Source organism: Perna viridis, chromosome 14, assembly GCF_037379345.1.
Source record: "Perna viridis isolate PV_CMFRI_1.1 ecotype Kerala chromosome 14, ASM3737934v1, whole genome shotgun sequence".
Taxonomy (NCBI): Eukaryota; Metazoa; Mollusca; class Bivalvia; order Mytilida; family Mytilidae; genus Perna; species Perna viridis.
The window spans coordinates 28,103,720-28,121,355 of record NC_142458.1 but is presented as its reverse complement, the minus strand read 5'-3'; the positions used below and the strand labels follow the sequence as shown (position 1 = coordinate 28,121,355).

General features: G+C 32.0%; 1 protein-coding gene across 1 annotated transcript in view; it reads right to left on the bottom strand.

Moving 5' to 3' along the window:
• Nucleotides 1–633: 633 nt before the first annotated feature.
• LOC148598879 (acetylcholine receptor subunit alpha-like) overlaps nucleotides 634–17,636 on the bottom strand; it is a 37,761-nt gene continuing 20,758 nt past the window's right edge. Inside the window, exons 3-4 of the mRNA XM_088560285.1 lie at nucleotides 4,614–4,714; nucleotides 634–4,235 (exon numbers count right to left, since the gene is read on the bottom strand). Of these exons, the coding sequence (XP_088416411.1) occupies nucleotides 3,743–4,235; nucleotides 4,614–4,714 (594 nt within the window). The 3' untranslated portion in view covers nucleotides 634–3,742. The remainder of the gene's footprint in view (nucleotides 4,236–4,613; nucleotides 4,715–17,636) is intronic.

The window sequence follows — 17,636 nt, the reverse complement described above, 5'->3', positions numbered from 1 at the left end:
GATGTAATGCACAACTCATCATAAAACGGCCTTTAAATTCTGTTACTCTTATATTCATGTTAATATTCAAATAAACATCCATCATGGACAATTGTTTTAACAATTGATATAATATCACATTAGTAATCATTTTGTGTTTGGTAAGATTCCCAACCCAATAAAAGTAATATAGGCATTTAATGTTTGTTATAAAACGTATTATTTTACTCAATTTAAGGAGAATGGATGTGGTGAATATGTCAGCCACTACAACCACTCAAGTAAGAAAAATGATAGCTCAAGGCCACCAATGGGTCTTCAAGGAACGACGAGGAAGCCCTCTAATCACTGGGCAGGCTGTAGGCTGTCCCAAAAGAAAATTATACACATGTATGGGAAAACACTTGCCTCTATATACTCTAAGAATGTAAGTAAACTGAAAGTGAAAACGAAACAAGACATATAGAGACGATTACACTACTCTGTAAATCTTCTTTTTATTAACTTGTATGATTTTGAATTATTGAGCTTTATATGGTCATGTGTTCCTGTCTCTTATGTAGCTTCTTTTTGTTTCTCTTGGAACATTTTTACAATAATTAATAACTCTTATATGAATTATCTCAATTATATAATAAAATACGTATGAACACACTCAACTCAAATACTTTACTATCAATATTCAACAATGGATTCAAATCACATACACACGTTTTAAACCTTGTTTTCTTCTAAATGCAATGCAGGTTTAATACAGGATAGGACAATGTAATGTTCACATATAATTTCTTTTGTTAAGAGGTTAATTTGCTGAATTTTATGACTTCATCTATAAGTATACAGAAACAAATTTAGTGGTTACTAATAAATGTGCCAGAGAACTCAATACACACTACGACTGGCACAATTTGATTTTTTAACTAAAAAATCAAAAGTTGTACATGAACAAATGGAAATATGTCTGCTTTTAAACTAAAGGAATGCATGATCTATAAGACAAGTTATGAACAATCTGTTATTTTGTGCTTCTTTTCACATTATTAATGTATCGAAAATTTAAGCTTTGCCAAAAGTACCGCTCTACAATTCAATTCAGGCACTCAGTCAGCATTCGTACATTTATACAACTTAATGAAAAAAAAGAAACTGTGCACATCTTTCTATCTAGTTTAATCATTTTAAGACGAAATTATTTTTCTTCAAAATGTTCACACATTAATATCTTATTCCCATAATATAGACATCACAATTCGCGCTTTAACGATTGGGAATCGGCAAAAATATCTTAACAATAAAGGAAAGGTTATGCGAAAATCTGATCTCGAAAATAGCGTACATTTTTAAATATCGGATTATGATTATCAGTTCCGACGAAAACATTTGATTATCATTCTGTGGAGAGTGACACAATTGGGGTAACAATAAAGTATAATGTATTTCTTTTTTTTAGGGTTAAAGTGTTTTTTGTTTTTGTTTTTTTTTTTTTATTTTATTCTCCGAAAGTTGAATTCACGCATTTTCCGATTTTTGCCGAAAAATGAAACTATTACTTTGACATTGTATGAAAAATTCAAGCGAATATCTGCAATTATAAGGTTTTCAGCGCATTTGAAGTTTCGTTACTATTACATTTGAACAGGAAGCACTGTTTCTTGTTTTCCATTAGTATAATACATAGGTATCTATAGATACATATTTTATAGCATTACAGTACAAAATAACTAACACAAAGTACATACAAATTATGAAGGCTTGATCGGAAGTAGGCTGATCTAAGTAATTCAATTTAAACATGTTCAAACTATCTGGGTATTTATGGTTGTAGAATGAGCTTATTTATTGTAATTCGGTTTTTTTTTCAAAACAAAAGATATTATATCAACGACCTAGGTGTGGTACAAAGGCAAACAGAATTCATGGGGTCCACGTCAACTTTATCTAGACTGAAACGCTGTGATTTACTCATGAAATTTACATCTTATGTTTTTCATGTGATAGCTCGCTTCACGAATGTTTTAAAGAATTTTACAACATCACATACTTCAATCGCTTAATTCATACTTTTTCAGTACTTACATGAATATCTTTCAAATGATCAAGCTTCCCCATTAGTGTGAAATACGTTATATAAACATTTAAACCAGTGATGGGTACACACATGGACGTATTTCAACAACAAGGAAATAATGATTAAGTATTATGTATACATTATAATATAATACAATTATGACAGTTCACGATCACTTGAACTTTATTGCTTGATAACTTAATTTCAAAGGTAACACGCTTTCTGATTGGAACTCATAGACCAAATTTTGTAATCTGAATATGACGTCATCAACTTTATCTAATGATTAACTCGTTTAATTTTGAAACTAAAATTAAATTATAAGGAATAACTGTTATATTCTGTCGGTTTATTTAATATAAACTCAATGTCCTTGGTGCACACTTGAATATAACCTGCTATGCAGGTTATGTAGTGTGAACCACGTGAATGAGGTTATTTCTTCACAGACCGAAGGAATAAATCAGTCACCCCTTAATATATTACAAAACAGGTTAAAAAAAGTCCGTACCAAAAGGATTTTTTTTAATTGTTAAAATTATGTTTTACCAACATTGTGAATTTATCTCGACAAATCATAGAGTTTAAGAAGATAATATACAGAAAATTTTAATTTGGCGAGCATTTAAAAAATGGCAAATTTAAAGAAAAAAGTAAATTGTACGAATGTTACTGGAATATTATTAGCTGATAATTCTTCATTTGACCTTTTCAAGGTTCTTCCACTTACATTATTAATTCACGTATCAATACAATATTATATAATTTAAAATGATTCATCGATGTTATAAGACATAAAGGGTTCAATTGCACTCAGAAAAATATCTAATATCAATATTACCCTTTAAGTAGCAATCTTTCTAAAAATCAGACAGAAGGTGATCCGTGCATGTCAGAAACTCACCGAATTCATTTTTATTTCTTGTTCAGACAAAGTTACTGATCACAAATCCAGTCTTATTTTTTCCTACTTTTGTTTGTTACATTTTTGAGATAAAAATTATATAGATTGTACATGAAATTCGCACTTTGCAAGAGTTATCGTTCTTGATTAGGCTCAATTTTGTTGATTATAGTGGGAGATGAATGTATGGTTTTCAAAAAAGTGCAAATCGGAATGCAGAAAAGATGGTTGTTATATAAAAGTATAGCATATTTAGACTGAAAAAGCATTTTTTGTTCGGTGGGTTTTTTTTTCGCCATGAATCACTTCACCATTGGCAGTGTCTGAATTTTATGTGGACTGGTACTTAATACGTTTATCAATTAGTTGGAATAAGTATTGACATATTCAGTATAGCTCCTTTAACGAAATCACGCAGAGAATGATGCATTAGTTCATGATTTCCATAATAAAGTAAGGTAAAATAACATAAAACAGACCCTCAGACAATGAAATGTTGTAAGTTGGTTAATTTCAATGAAATAGATTGGTCGGTGAATAGATTGATAGTATTTTTTCCTAATTATTTTTTTTTTAAATATTTAGTCAAATTATTTACATATTCCAAAACTGTTAAAGTTGTACTGACATATTCATTCATGAAAATTGTTTATTTTTAATAGTTTTTGGTCCAAAAGATTGTTTACAAAAATGATACATATGTACTTCTGCATGATCTGTTGTCGTAACAATACTGAAATAATGCCGCAAAGAGATCATAAAAGAGAAAAAGAATGAAGACTTATTTTAGATCAAGAAGCAACATATAAACAAAGTCCAAAAATAAGTAGTCCTAAGCGCTGTATTGTTTTTCTGGCATTATTTGTATAGTTGTCGTCTTCCTTTTCATTATCATTATTTTGGCGGGAAAACTCCATTTTAGACATTTCCTTCTTATCGAAAGTCAAATCGCAGGATAAAACTGAAAATGTATTTTCTGTAAATGATGGTGAAAATTTGAAAGGTCCCTTCAATTGGTGCTCTTCTACAGCAGACATATTTGCGGTTATGTTTTTTACTTCAATGTGCATGTCTGATGTCAGTAACTCTTCACTTGCTGTACACTGAGTTTCATTGAATATTATTTCAGACGCTGGGAAAAAATTTGAACCTAGTTTCACAGTGCAAGTGTTGTTCGATCCCCTACAAGCCGTTTTGACTCTATACCTGTGATTTGTATATACATCACCATTCTTCTCTATAACAAGGAATCGAGGTTTCATCAAATATTGCCATGGTTCGACCCTATCAACAATAATGTAAAATATTAGCATTGCTTTACGACTTAAAGGGTGCTTCCAAGAAATTCATTGAATGTAAAACGTTTGAATGTTTTATCGTTGCAGTTGTCAAATATTTCAAGGAAATGACATTCGCATCCAATTTCCAAAAATATAACTTCACATTAAGCTATAAACAAAAAAAATCTATTCGTCATTCAACTCTCTACATCTCTAGGTAGATATTCTAAATGCAGTGTTTGTCAAAAATTTCGAACATTAACTTGTAAAGCAAGTATATTGACAAAAATAAAAAAAATAACATTAACGAAAAATATATTTTATCAACATCGGAGCGTCCAGTTAAATTAATAACAAAATGATACTAAACGTCTTTACTTACGCGTTTAAAAACTCAATGTCAGGAGTCCAGATTGTAGTTTCGTTAACTGTAATGTAGAATATTATTTGAGAAGTCCATATCAATCGCTTATCTGCCCATTTCTGAAATAAAAATAAAAATACCGATTATTTACTCAAAGGCATTGGCATACGACTTAGTTCCAGTGCGGCAGGGCTATGTAATTTTCTAACCTTGAATGAGAAACTCTCATTGTCAATAGTAGATATGAATATGATGTGTAAAATTCATGCAGTAAGTGGAACATGGTATGAAAAAAACCATCATTTTGATAGTTTAATGTGACGATTTGCACCATCAGTATTAATGAAAACAGACAATACTTTCCATATCATGCTGGACCATTGATTTATGATTTCATTGAAATGCACGGAAAATGAACATTTCAAGTGCAGATACCTAAAAAAAACCTCATTTTTCTAATATTCTATTGAAAAAATTCTGGGTAATGCAAGTGATGCCAAGATCAAATAATATACAAACACTTGCACTTAATAAAGATTTATTCTTGTCGTTGAAAGACAATATCCAAACGTCGTCAGTTTTGATTATGCCCATTTTTACATGACATTCGCCACGATTTTAACCATAAGTACCACACAGATGGAATATTAAATATAGGGAGAGTTATTTCTCAAAACTTATTAGAAATTACATTTTCCAGTATTCAATAAAAAGCTTCCGTAATCTGACGTAGAAAAATAAATATTTCTCCCCAATCACTTACGATGTGGTATAAGATTGAAGTCATCAAGTTTTATGGTCGTCATCATGAACTCGTGGTTCGTTACGGTATATCCATCTGCACCGTGAAAACGGTCATAGTTTTCCTTTCCTCTTTTGTCTACCCCGTACCTGACTTTATGAGCAACTCGACGGGTGTTTCTAGAAAAGTAGAGGACGCTTACCCTACCGGTGCACCTGGTCCACGCTCCCAGTGTTACGTGTTTCTCATTTACTTTTGTTACTTTGTATGTATTATTTTGGATACTTTATGTTATATGTTGTGTGTGTCTGTTTTTCATTTCTGGTCTTTGTCCCTGGCTTATATTCTTTTGATTTCCGCTAGAACCTTAGTTCCCTTTATTACCTTCTCTACTTCAAACTATGTGCATTTCTGTAGTACACTGTTTAGTTCAAATCCTGTCTCTCCATGTATATTAGTGTATTGTATCGGGAAGTTTCCACCCAGGTTTTGGAATCGTTGCGTTCAAGCATTTTATATATTTTCATATTCATGAAATCATAATTAAGAACCTTGAAGAGTAACATATTGTGCAATTGCATATGGAAGATGATATCAGGTATGTTTAGGAGATAAATTTGGTGATACTATGGTTCTCATACCGTGCAGCGGGTAATTTCCGCGGGTCGCTTTTTAGGGGTTTTTGGCGGTCTGTCCAAAAGCGCCAAAATAAATTCCGTAGCCTTGGCCTTAACCAAAAAATATCATCCGTCAATTTATTTTTCTTTCGATTACCTTATTGCATCGTGATCGCTAAATTTTACACCCGTAAAAGTTACCCGCCATGCGGTATAACATTTTTTAAAACATCACCAATTAAATAACATTGCAGATGATAGTATAAACTCCTGGTAGCCAGGGGTAGTTTTGGTACGCAGTGTAATGAGTTATATGTATTTGAGTTACTATTAAATTTAATTTTGGCACGCAAGCTTTCATGTCGGTTATTCACCCGTACTTAGTTAAAAAGAAATTTTATGATTAACATTTAATTCTTCTTCAATATTGCAGACAAGATATGAAAATCCTTTGATTCGTTTCATGATTTATTTTCGGACGTTCCCGCCTTATGTATAAAACTTTGTTTGATGTAAAAAAACATTAGACACTTTCCTAATATTATCACAGCCAATCTATTACATGAAACCAGCACGAATTTTTGTCAGATGATTCAATCGAAATGATGTTCAGTCTAATATTACAGCATTTTATTTACGTCTAAGGCTCACAAATTGGTGAAAAGGAGCAATCATTTAGAATCTCAAAATAGTATGACTTCGGATATTAAAAGTAAGGTGTGTTTTGTGATGTACCAAATATCGATGGCTAAATCTACAGTACGTGATGTAACAGTATTAGTTAAATTACACAAGATAAGTATAAAAAGATGAGACGTGATTTCGATTGATAAGCGGCACAAACCACGAATTTTCCACTACACCCACCGAATCATCAATTGAACGGTGAATGATAAACACCTTACAACATTTGGATATAAACGACACAGGCAAAAAAGATGAGTAATGCCTACTGTAGCATCTTAAGTATCAAACAAAGATCATAATACCAATACACGATAACAGTTATTCTAAGAAACAGCAATGTTTTTTTTTTTTTTTTTTTTGAATAAATGAAAGATGCAATTGACACCGACCGAGAGCCAGCAATATCCTATATAAGTATATATTGGGGGCTTAAACCTGAATGGCTGGCAATCGTTTCGTAATATGTAAATTATATTTTACTCAGGCGTAGGCCATCCTTACAATCTCACGAATAAACAAACCAGAAATAAGACTAGTTACGAACATATTACTTTTTACACCAATAAAACGCAGAATGGGTGAGTCAATATCATACGAAAATTCGCAAAGATCAAAGAAAACTAATTTTATATGATATAACCTAAATCAGATGGTCTCAGTTGGAAGTCCTGAATGTAATTCATTTTACGTTATTCAAATTGTAGTAAGTCATTAAACACAGCACCTTAAATACAAAATGGCTCTGCATTCGTTCAAATTGTGCTAAGTTCAAATTATAGATACATTGAATAATTAGTAAGAGTAAGTTGTGCAGTTAAGAGATGTTTATATAAAGTCATCCCATCACTCACATTTATTGGTAATACTACGTTGATAAAGTATTTGATAAAGAATAACGGTTTTTTGGGAAATGTTATTTTTAGAAATACAAAAACGTCAAGCGTGAAGAACTCCGATGGAAAGGGTTATCATGGAACAAAGAGAAACCTGCGGGGAAAACAAAGGTTGACACGAGCTAAAATCCGTGGGATAAACAAAAAATAGTGCAGATAAGGACCATCAATTACACACAGCACATAAAAGTACACACAGAAATTATTGTTTAAAACAATTTCATTGTTAGGTTACATCCTGGCTTTTTCAAGTTTAATTATGATACCGAAACACGTTCAAAACCTAAGGCACTACGCTTTTAATGTTTTTTATCGGTGAGAGTGCCTTATTGGCTATCAAAAAAGTCACATGATAGCAAATTAACTTATATCAGGTAGCGAAGAAACGAAAAACAAACACATACTTTCACAACGACCAAACGGCTAACACGATGACAGCAAAAAAGGGATTTACGGCATAATTCATTTTTCAATCAGAAAAAAAACTAAGAAAGGTCTTTAAAAGACACATATTCAAAATTAATTTAAGAAAAAAACTTATTTAAACAAAAACAAATTAGACTATAATACATTCAGTGTAAGTGAATGTCCAATAATGGCCACATATAAATAGCTGCAGCGTCATGATTTAATACTGTCTAGTAAAACAACATCTATTTCTATATATGTAAGGAAAATGGATAGAGTGAATATGTCAAAGAAGCAACAACCCCAGCGAGATGACAAATGTCAGTTCGGGCTAGCCAGAAGTCATCCATGAGAGAAGAGGAAACTGTCACACTATAAGGCACGCACGATAGCACCAAAACAACATACAGGTAAAGCAAATTGTTGTCTCTACATACTCCAGCAATATAAAAGTACATAGAAAGTGAAACCTAAACAAGACATACATACATTCCTGACTTGGGACAGGTGCAAAAAACACGGCGGGGTACTTTGGCGTGATACCGTCTAGAAATCTGGCCACTGTATCTGCACAATATATTAAAAATATTACACATTTAAAGACTTGCATAACAAAGGAAACGTAAAGATTTGAGATAGACAGAAAATAATAAAACAATAAAGATACAAATTATGTAATGTTTAATACATTTACTGTTTAAACTTCATAAAATCCTTTTTATTTCATAATATAATACACCTGTACGAATTATATAACTGTGTTCAAATGTGCGTGTAAACCTAAGAATTTAGAATTATTTATCTAGAAAACTTTTACTGTTGTAAACTACTAAACCAGTCAACCTTGCTACACAGGTCGGAAACAAAAAACAATGTCTACAATGTTGATAAATCAGATCACTTTGAATATGCTACCTGTACCTGTAAGATTTATGTCAAAGATTTCTTGAATAAAGTATGTTTTGAGGTTAAATAATAGTACTTATTAGGAAGTTTATTTGTTAATGCCTGTAACATAGTAAAAAGACTATGAAATATAAAATCGATAAGTTAAAAGATGTTCGGCTTTGGTAGGTCAAATGTATTTTACAGATTTACAGTAATACTGAAAGAGAAGATGCTGAGTTTGTGCCAAATGTATTTTACGATCGATTTGCATCAGGCACTGACTGATGTTGTTAGTTAAAATCAGACAGGTCTCTGACAGAAATTGGGCATATCACGTAAATTAACTCCCTTGTTATCAAAGGCTTTATGCAAAGAAAGATCTGAAAGATTCACCATCAAAGGTTCTGCCTGACCAATTTAATTTCAACAACATTTACTTAATCTGAAAGACAGGGAAGGATGTTTTATATTGCCTTTGCTCTCCCTTCATCTTCTTATTTTGGTCTAATTGATAAACTGCTTGCTTTCTACTTACAATAGATGTCGGGCATTTTTACAATATAGTTACTTAACATCAATAAGCTATTTGTAAGGAGAGCTTGTAGCTGCGATGACAGAAGAGTCGACCCTGAAAGTTGTATCTGTATGATATATCCACACTAATCTTATTGAATCTTTTAACATACAATTAGTAAAAAGGATCGTTGATGCAAGAAACCGTTCGAATTAATATGGACTTCCCTTTTGTATTAATCATTTTATATTATGGTTTGTGTCTTAGACTGGTATGCAGAGTTGATATGTGATAGATATTGTATATTTTGTCTCGTTTGTACTTTGATAGTATACAGTGCTGGTATGTGATAGATATTGTACATTTGTCTCGATTGTACTTTGATGATATACTGTGTTGGTATGTGATAAATGTTGTACATTTTGTCTCGTTTGTACTTTGATGGTATATTGTGTTGGTATGTAATAAATATTGTATATTTTGTCTCGTTTGTACTTTGATGGTATACTGTGTTGGTATGTTATAGATATTGCATATTTTGTGTCGTTTGTACTTTGATGGTATACAGTGTTAGTATGTGATAGATATTGTACATTTTGTCTCGTTTGTACTTTGATGGTATACTGTGTTGATATGTGATATATATTGTACATTTTGTGTCGTTTGCACTTTGTTGGTATGCTGGGTTGGTATGTGATATACATTGTACATTTTGTTTCGTTTGTACTTTGATGGTATACTGTGTTGATATGTGACATTCATTGTATATTTTGTCTCCTTTGTACTTTTGTGGTATGCTGTGTTGATATGTGATATATATTGTACATTTTGTGTCGTTTGTACTTTGATGGTATACTGTGTTGATATGTGGCATTCATTGTACATTTTTTCTCCTTTGTACTTTTTGGTATGCCGTGTTGATATGTGATATATATTGTACATTTTGTGTCGTTTGTACTTGGTTGGTATACTGTGTTGGTATGTGATATATATTGTTCATATTTTATATAGTTTGCACTTTGTTGGTATGCTGGGTTGTTATGTGTGCGCTTTGTTAGCATTGAAGATCTTGGTAAACATATATAAATAATATCACAACGGTTAAAACTACAATCAAACGAGTTATCAAGATTCTAGTGGAAAACAAAAGAATGTAATCCAGGGATATAACCAGACATGGAAAACAGACATACACAACAAACAACATAAAATAGCCCAAATATTAAATACTGAAGTAAATGTATTCGTACCATTATTAAAACATGTTTTTTTAACTGTTGAACTGTAAGCCTAGAGTACTGATATTGCTATTTCGTGTCTATGCTATGTGTATGTATAAAACAGAATGGAGTCTTGTCTTGGAGTATTGACTTTGGGTTTTGAGTTTACAGACTTTTTTAAAAATTACATAGTTTTTATTCTCATGTGTTTACTACGTCTATTGCAAAACCTTCTCCAAGCACTCCATTCAGTGACTTCTCCACTTTAACACTCTACAATCAACCCCAATACTCCATATAGTGATTCTATTCTTACACTCCATTCATTGAGCCACTCTTAGCCTCCACGTAGTGATTCCATTGCAACACTCAATTCAGTGGCTTGATTCGACTCGACTCAAGCACTTCACTCGGTGAGTCAGCTACAAAACAAAACTCCATACAGTGATTCCACTCCGACATTCCATTCCATCTTACGTGGTGCCCTTTTATACACGTGTTTACATTTCTTATTGATAGTAATGTGTTTTAGCAGATTTAAAAATGTTTTGGTTATGATAATGGTTATCATATGTTTCTTTTTTTATTATTTGACCTTCACATGCCGGTATGACGCCGTTGACCTTGACCAAATGTTACGCATTTATATGCGTGATAAGGGTATATGGAAGCAAGAAGTATTTACACCGTCTTTTTAAAACAAGTCTTGTATTTGACTGCTATAATATCGACGAAGCACTTCGATTACCTCTATTATTGATGGTTTTAAATACTCTAAAAATTAAAAGCCATTTTTCCCAAGTTTCCTCCTCCGCCCTTGTGAAAACACTATGATGTTGATGAGGAAAAATAAAAAATTACTTAAAGTCTAGCAAATACATATGTAGAAGATAAGATGCAATATTATTTCAACAAGACTGTCTATCATTATGAACATAAAATAAAAAATATATAATATATAAAATAACTTTTCGGAGAGAGAATTTCATAATTAAGTGAAATACATGCTTGAGTAAGAGAATAAATATAGTATACACCCTACAGTACAGATACAAAGCAGATTCTTATACATCAAGTTTCAAGTTTTCTGTCCTTGATAATATATCTTCCTTTTAAAACGACGTTATCTTCATTTTAGAATAATTTTACAAATGGACACACAGTGACTGTTTATTTCTATACTAATTATCTACTTTTTACACGAAGTAAACGTTTGTTTTGTTGTTTTGTCAATAAATCACCTCAAACAAGATGTTATCACATGTTAATACTTTTCGTACAACAACAGAGGCTCTGAAATGTGAGGCACGTGCTAATAAGAGACATTGACATTTACAACAAGACGTAACATTGACGTTAACAATACAATTAATATTTACACTTTTGCCAACTCAAGAGTTTAAGTCAGTACATATATTTTTAAAGTATGTTTTACTTACAACTAGAATAGATAATTTCATGAAATAACTTCTCAATCTATTCACGGTAAAAATTCAGAATGAGCCTCATTCAAAATTTTATCGAGGCATTTGATAGGCCGCTGACCTGTATACCATCAAGACATGGTTTAAGCATTAACAACTTAGGTGTCAGTCTCTGCAAGAATCAGGGCAGTGAGTGAAATATGGAGTAAAAAAACACCATTTTTAAAGTTTACACCATCAGAATCAAGGAAAAAAGACATATAATTTCATTGAAATACACTGAAAATGAACATTGCAAGGGCAGATAAATCTGTAAAAAAAATCAGTTTGTATAACATTCTATTGAAAAATTTTTTTCGGAGCAAATCCAGTGATGCAGAGATCAAATAATAAACTTTTCAAATACAGAAAGCATCCTTGATTGCAATTATATTGTTATTTCGGTGGCATTATAACATGCATATTTTTGACTTTTCACATTTTGCCTGATTCTTACAAAATCTTACACTTAATAACTTCTCCTACAACATGAACATCATTTCACTAAGTGAATATTTTGGTTCAATATCGAATATTCGACATGAATAATTTCATTGTGTTTCACTATAAACGTACTTTGTGATGACTTTGTTCATCTCAAGAAAAATACTTTTTCTTCACACAGACAAAACAAAATGAAGCAATGACTGTCCGAAAATGAGATCGTATACAAGAGCCAACGACCAGGATTTAAGAACTAAATATGCAAAGGTTACATAAGAAAGGTTTTTTCCTAATTCTAACAGAAAAAAATAATGCTCTCATATGGGAAGGGTTGTGATGAAGCAATCAATAAAATAATTATGCCTTTGACCCATGCTACTAAATCTCAAGTTAAGTCCAAGTACTTCATTCAGTCATTAGTTTCTGTCTCATTTCTTCTAATTAGGATGTGTATTTCATTCTGTTTTGTATATTTACTTTACCTAATTCTTGTTTTTAACAAGACTTTATTGTTTCTCATTCTAATCATGTTCTAAAAACAATGCCATATAATTCCACGACAAGTTGTGTTCCAATTATTCATTGCCAACTCAGTTTACAGTAGGATATTTGAAAATACATGTGTACGCGGTAACCTGGAACGTAAATTATTGACGACAGACTTGTCATGTATATGACTACCACAAGCGAGAGATAAGACTGTGACTACAATGTTTTCCCTGCCAACAATAGCAAATGTTAAGGATTTTCACCCTTACAAAAAAGTCTTGGCAAGATATGTTCTTGTTGTATGAACACAAGAATGTTAGCATTTTTCAATTAGAATAAAATCTAGGTGAATAATAAAAATAGTGCATGGCCATGTAATATCTTCAATTTTAAAAACTTCAAAATATCAAAAAAATACCTAACTTGAAAACATTGATTACGCATCAATCTTACCGATGCGAACAAGTTTGTTAGGTCAATTTATTAGTTCAGCTGTGACTTAACATGATGTGTGCAACTCGGTGATCCTTTTTGAACAGCCAGTCCATGCTCGCAAATTTAGTAATGTCTGCTATCCCACTTTTTTATTATTATTCTTTGTGTAATTTTTGCTTGGTTTTCATTTGACATCCAAAGGCATTGTTGATGTAAAAATTGCTACTCGTTCTGTTACCGTAATCATTTTTTACCTTTGTAGGGCGGGCCTTTATGAGCTTGATTAATTGTGTGTTTACACTTATTGAAGACCATTTGGTGCTCTCAGGTATTTCCGTTTTTGGATTTAGGTCAAACGCTGGTGCATTTCATCCTATCCGTTCTTATTCCAATTATTACTTTTCTGTGTTTTTTCTTGCAACATGTGTCTGGTAGTAGCATAGGATATGGCACATTTTATTTGCAGATAGAGATTTGTACAAAGCATTCAATTATTATTTATGTTGTTAGTAAAATGATATTTGTTTGTGTCTTTACAAGCACAGTGTCCATGGTTGTTATGTTTATGAACCAAACATTACGGACCATTATAGTACATAAGACAGATATAAACATGTATCAACCTGTTCAAAAATAACAAAATATCAGTGTCTGTAAGAAGGCCATTTGGAAGTTTGTAATGATGAGTCACTTATTGTGGTTTTTGATTCAATTTCGTAGAATAACATAGTAACTCTTTAGGAGGACAAATAGCAGTTGCTTTTATTTCCAACCTAACAAATAAAGATAACGTTAATGGATTTTCTTTCAAATATTTAACGAAGTACTTTTTGTACTTTCCCCAAAAAACGTTACCTATGATGTTCGTAATTGTTCATTAAACTAATTAAATTTATGCTGAACCACTTGACAGGATCATAAGTATATGTTTACATAGGTTGTTTAAACAGTGCCATGTCTTTGATATAAATAGAACAGAAAAAAAATGTACCCCTAATGTTCATGTCATCATTTTGGCTATCTTCTTTTAATGTTTTGACCTTGCCAAAATTTTAAGAAGTCATCGACTTCAACGAGACACATTTTGAAGTTAGTTTGGTAGTCATAGTAACATGAAAAAACGGAACGGCAAACATGGAAGTAAAAAAAACAAACTATTAATGTAAATACAATTTATACAACCGCTATGGGTTAATCATACATATAGCAAATCATTATAGAAAAACGAGTACCCTCATTCAAAATTTAATGTACACACATCATACAATATTACGGAATTTAAAACAACCTAAATGGTAAAGTATGAATAAAACGTAAAAAATATTGAAAAATATATGAGCCCAATGTTTCGGCCTCACGGCCTTCGTCGGGAGTATAAAATAATGAGATACTTTTGCCCCTGACGAAGGCCGTAAGGCCGAAAATTTAGGCTCATATTTTGTTTCAATATTTTTACGTTTTATTCATATTTTATTTGCATGTATTTAGTTACTTTTTGATCATTTAAACGTTGTTACTGTTCACCAATTTATTATTAAGTCGCCGAACACGAAGTGGCGGTGACTTATGGTTTTTACTGTCTGTGTTTCTTATTATAACTATTATTATTATTATTTTAATTCTCCTGTTATCAAAAAAATGCTAACGTGTTCGCTCTTTTTTTCAAGAGTGACTGGTCCGATTGAGTTGAAACTTTGCAGGAAGTCAAAATGGCCGTCAGACTGGACGTACCCATTTTTTACACCGGAAGTTTGAACATCATATATCTCAAAAACCGCAGATCAGAATTTGATAAAACTTAGTGTAAACATTGAGCTCTAAAGTCCAAACAAAATCACAAAACAAATCGCTTGCCTCTCGGCCGCCATTTTCAAAATGGCCGCCAACGCGGTCGAAAATAAAAAAAATTGTCTGACTTCGATGAAAATTGATATCTAGGTTCTTTGAGTCGTCCTCATTAACAATATGCGGCTCAATAGGCACTTTGAGCTATGTGTCGGACGCCATTTTCAAAATGGCCGCCACTACGCGCGAAAATTAGATATATTGTCAGGTTTTGATGAAAATTGATATCTATGTTCGTTAAGACGTTCCGATTAAGATTATCAATCGATAATTTGAACTACGGATCGACCGCTATTTTTCAAAATGGCTGACACCGCCAGAAAAATTCAAAGTCGTTCGATTTCGAAGAAATTTGATATCCAGGTTTTATGCGCTGCCTCGATAAGCAGTTCCATTGACGATTTGTTTCTCAAAGGTTGATCAGAAAGCGGGAGGCGACTGCTATATGTTTCGCAGAAACGTAAATTTTAATTCTTATTTACGTTTACGTTAACCACTTCATAACATATATTATTTCTAAATGGCATCCCAAACTTGAGGAAAGGAGATTATTATTAGAATTGTAAATGAAAAGAAGTAGAGTCAATAAGTAGGTAAAGAAGGTGAAATAAACAAAAAGTGTGTATCGAAAAAATATAATATCATCCTAAACTGCGTTTGCAAATGGTAATTTCTAACATCTGAATACCTTGAATATCCCTCTCTAAGCATAGTAAGCATAAAATGAAATTGACCGTATTAGTCCATGGGCTGGGAGGGTCAACCCCCAATCATCAACTTCAGGGTGATTTGTAGGTACCTTTATATCTCCCATTACCGAATCAATTTGTCGCCAAAGAATATTCTCGGATTCTTCTTTCAGTATAAGCCTATAGTTATACACCACTGGGACAAAAAGCCAAGATTTTTGTGACTCAATTGTTTGAACGTCTAAGCCTTCCTGGGAAAGCATGTGTGAACAAACAAACATATTTAGGAACTATCATGTAGCCCAATGTCTCAGCTTTCCACTGGTACCAAAACACTTGGAGTTAAGGGGTAAAATGAATAAATTTACCCCTACCCAGCCGAAAAATCGCTTAAATTGACATATTTTTCAATGTCAAAACCCCTAGAGTTTTTATGCTTCAGTAAAAAATGACTTATTTGGTGTTTTCTGTTTAGTATTATCACAAGTTATACTTCTGAGGTTCTTTTGATGAATTTTGCCGATTGTCGTAGTCAGAATTTATCCAAAAATGCACAAAATCGGATTTTCGAATTTTCCGTGCAAGTCAGATAAATTCTACTCTACAATTTATTCCTCAACTGAAACGTCTAAAATCTGGTATCATGTAAATAGATAATTTTATTTTCTACATAAATAAACCACTAATTTTCAAGAAAAAGTTTTCAAAAAATGGTAAAAATATTACCCTACCCCTAGAAAACTGGTCACAGTATCAAACATAATTCTCATTTACATCATACCGACAGTGTAGAACTCATATTTTAAGCATTCATAATTAAGATTAAGATGTACAAAACATATCTGATCCATCCAGGTGCTTAGTTTTTCCTTTTAGGGTGACAATTACTATAAAATCATAGAAAGATAAGTTGCTCCATAAATGTGTGTGAATACACAAAAGCTTGTTTGAAGTAGGTAACTTCAGAAAATTCCCCATTTTATGAAAAACTCATTATTGTCATCTTCAAACTAAAAAAAAATATTCGCCTGAAATGAGAACACATGTATAATACATTGATATATAAAACATAAGTACCCAATATGTCTTTTTTCGCATCGATTATATGCTAAACATTAACATTTTGGTCCATGTTGAGGTATTCTTCTCATGGGTAGGGGTGGCAATATTTACCTAATTGGTCTTGGAAAAGTTCAAATATTTATTTCTTGGGTTCATTAGAAAGCTAAGACACTATATAATTTTGTTTGAATATACAAACGCTTGTTTAAAGTACGTTATTTTAAAAAATAAAAAAAATTCAATTATAATTGTGAAATTGAAGACAATATTAAATTCCGGAAATGTCCCCTTTTTATGAAAAAAACTATTATTGTTACATTGAAACTGAAAACATCGCCTGAAATGAGAAGATATTTAAGAGACATCGCTAATTAAAACAAAAGAACCCAATACGTCTATTGAACACCCTTTATTTGCCAAAAATTAACATCTAAATTCATGCTGGGGCATTTTTTTCGTGGGTAGGGGTGGTATCTTCCCACCTAACATGACATCAAAAAGTTCAAATATTTATTGCTTACAGTCATTTTGAAGCTTAGACATAATATTAATGTGCAGTATCACATAAGGTTCTTTAAACTAAATACTCGAAAAATGGATTTTTGCCTCAACGAGGTATAAAAAATAGCCAAAAAATATAAAAAT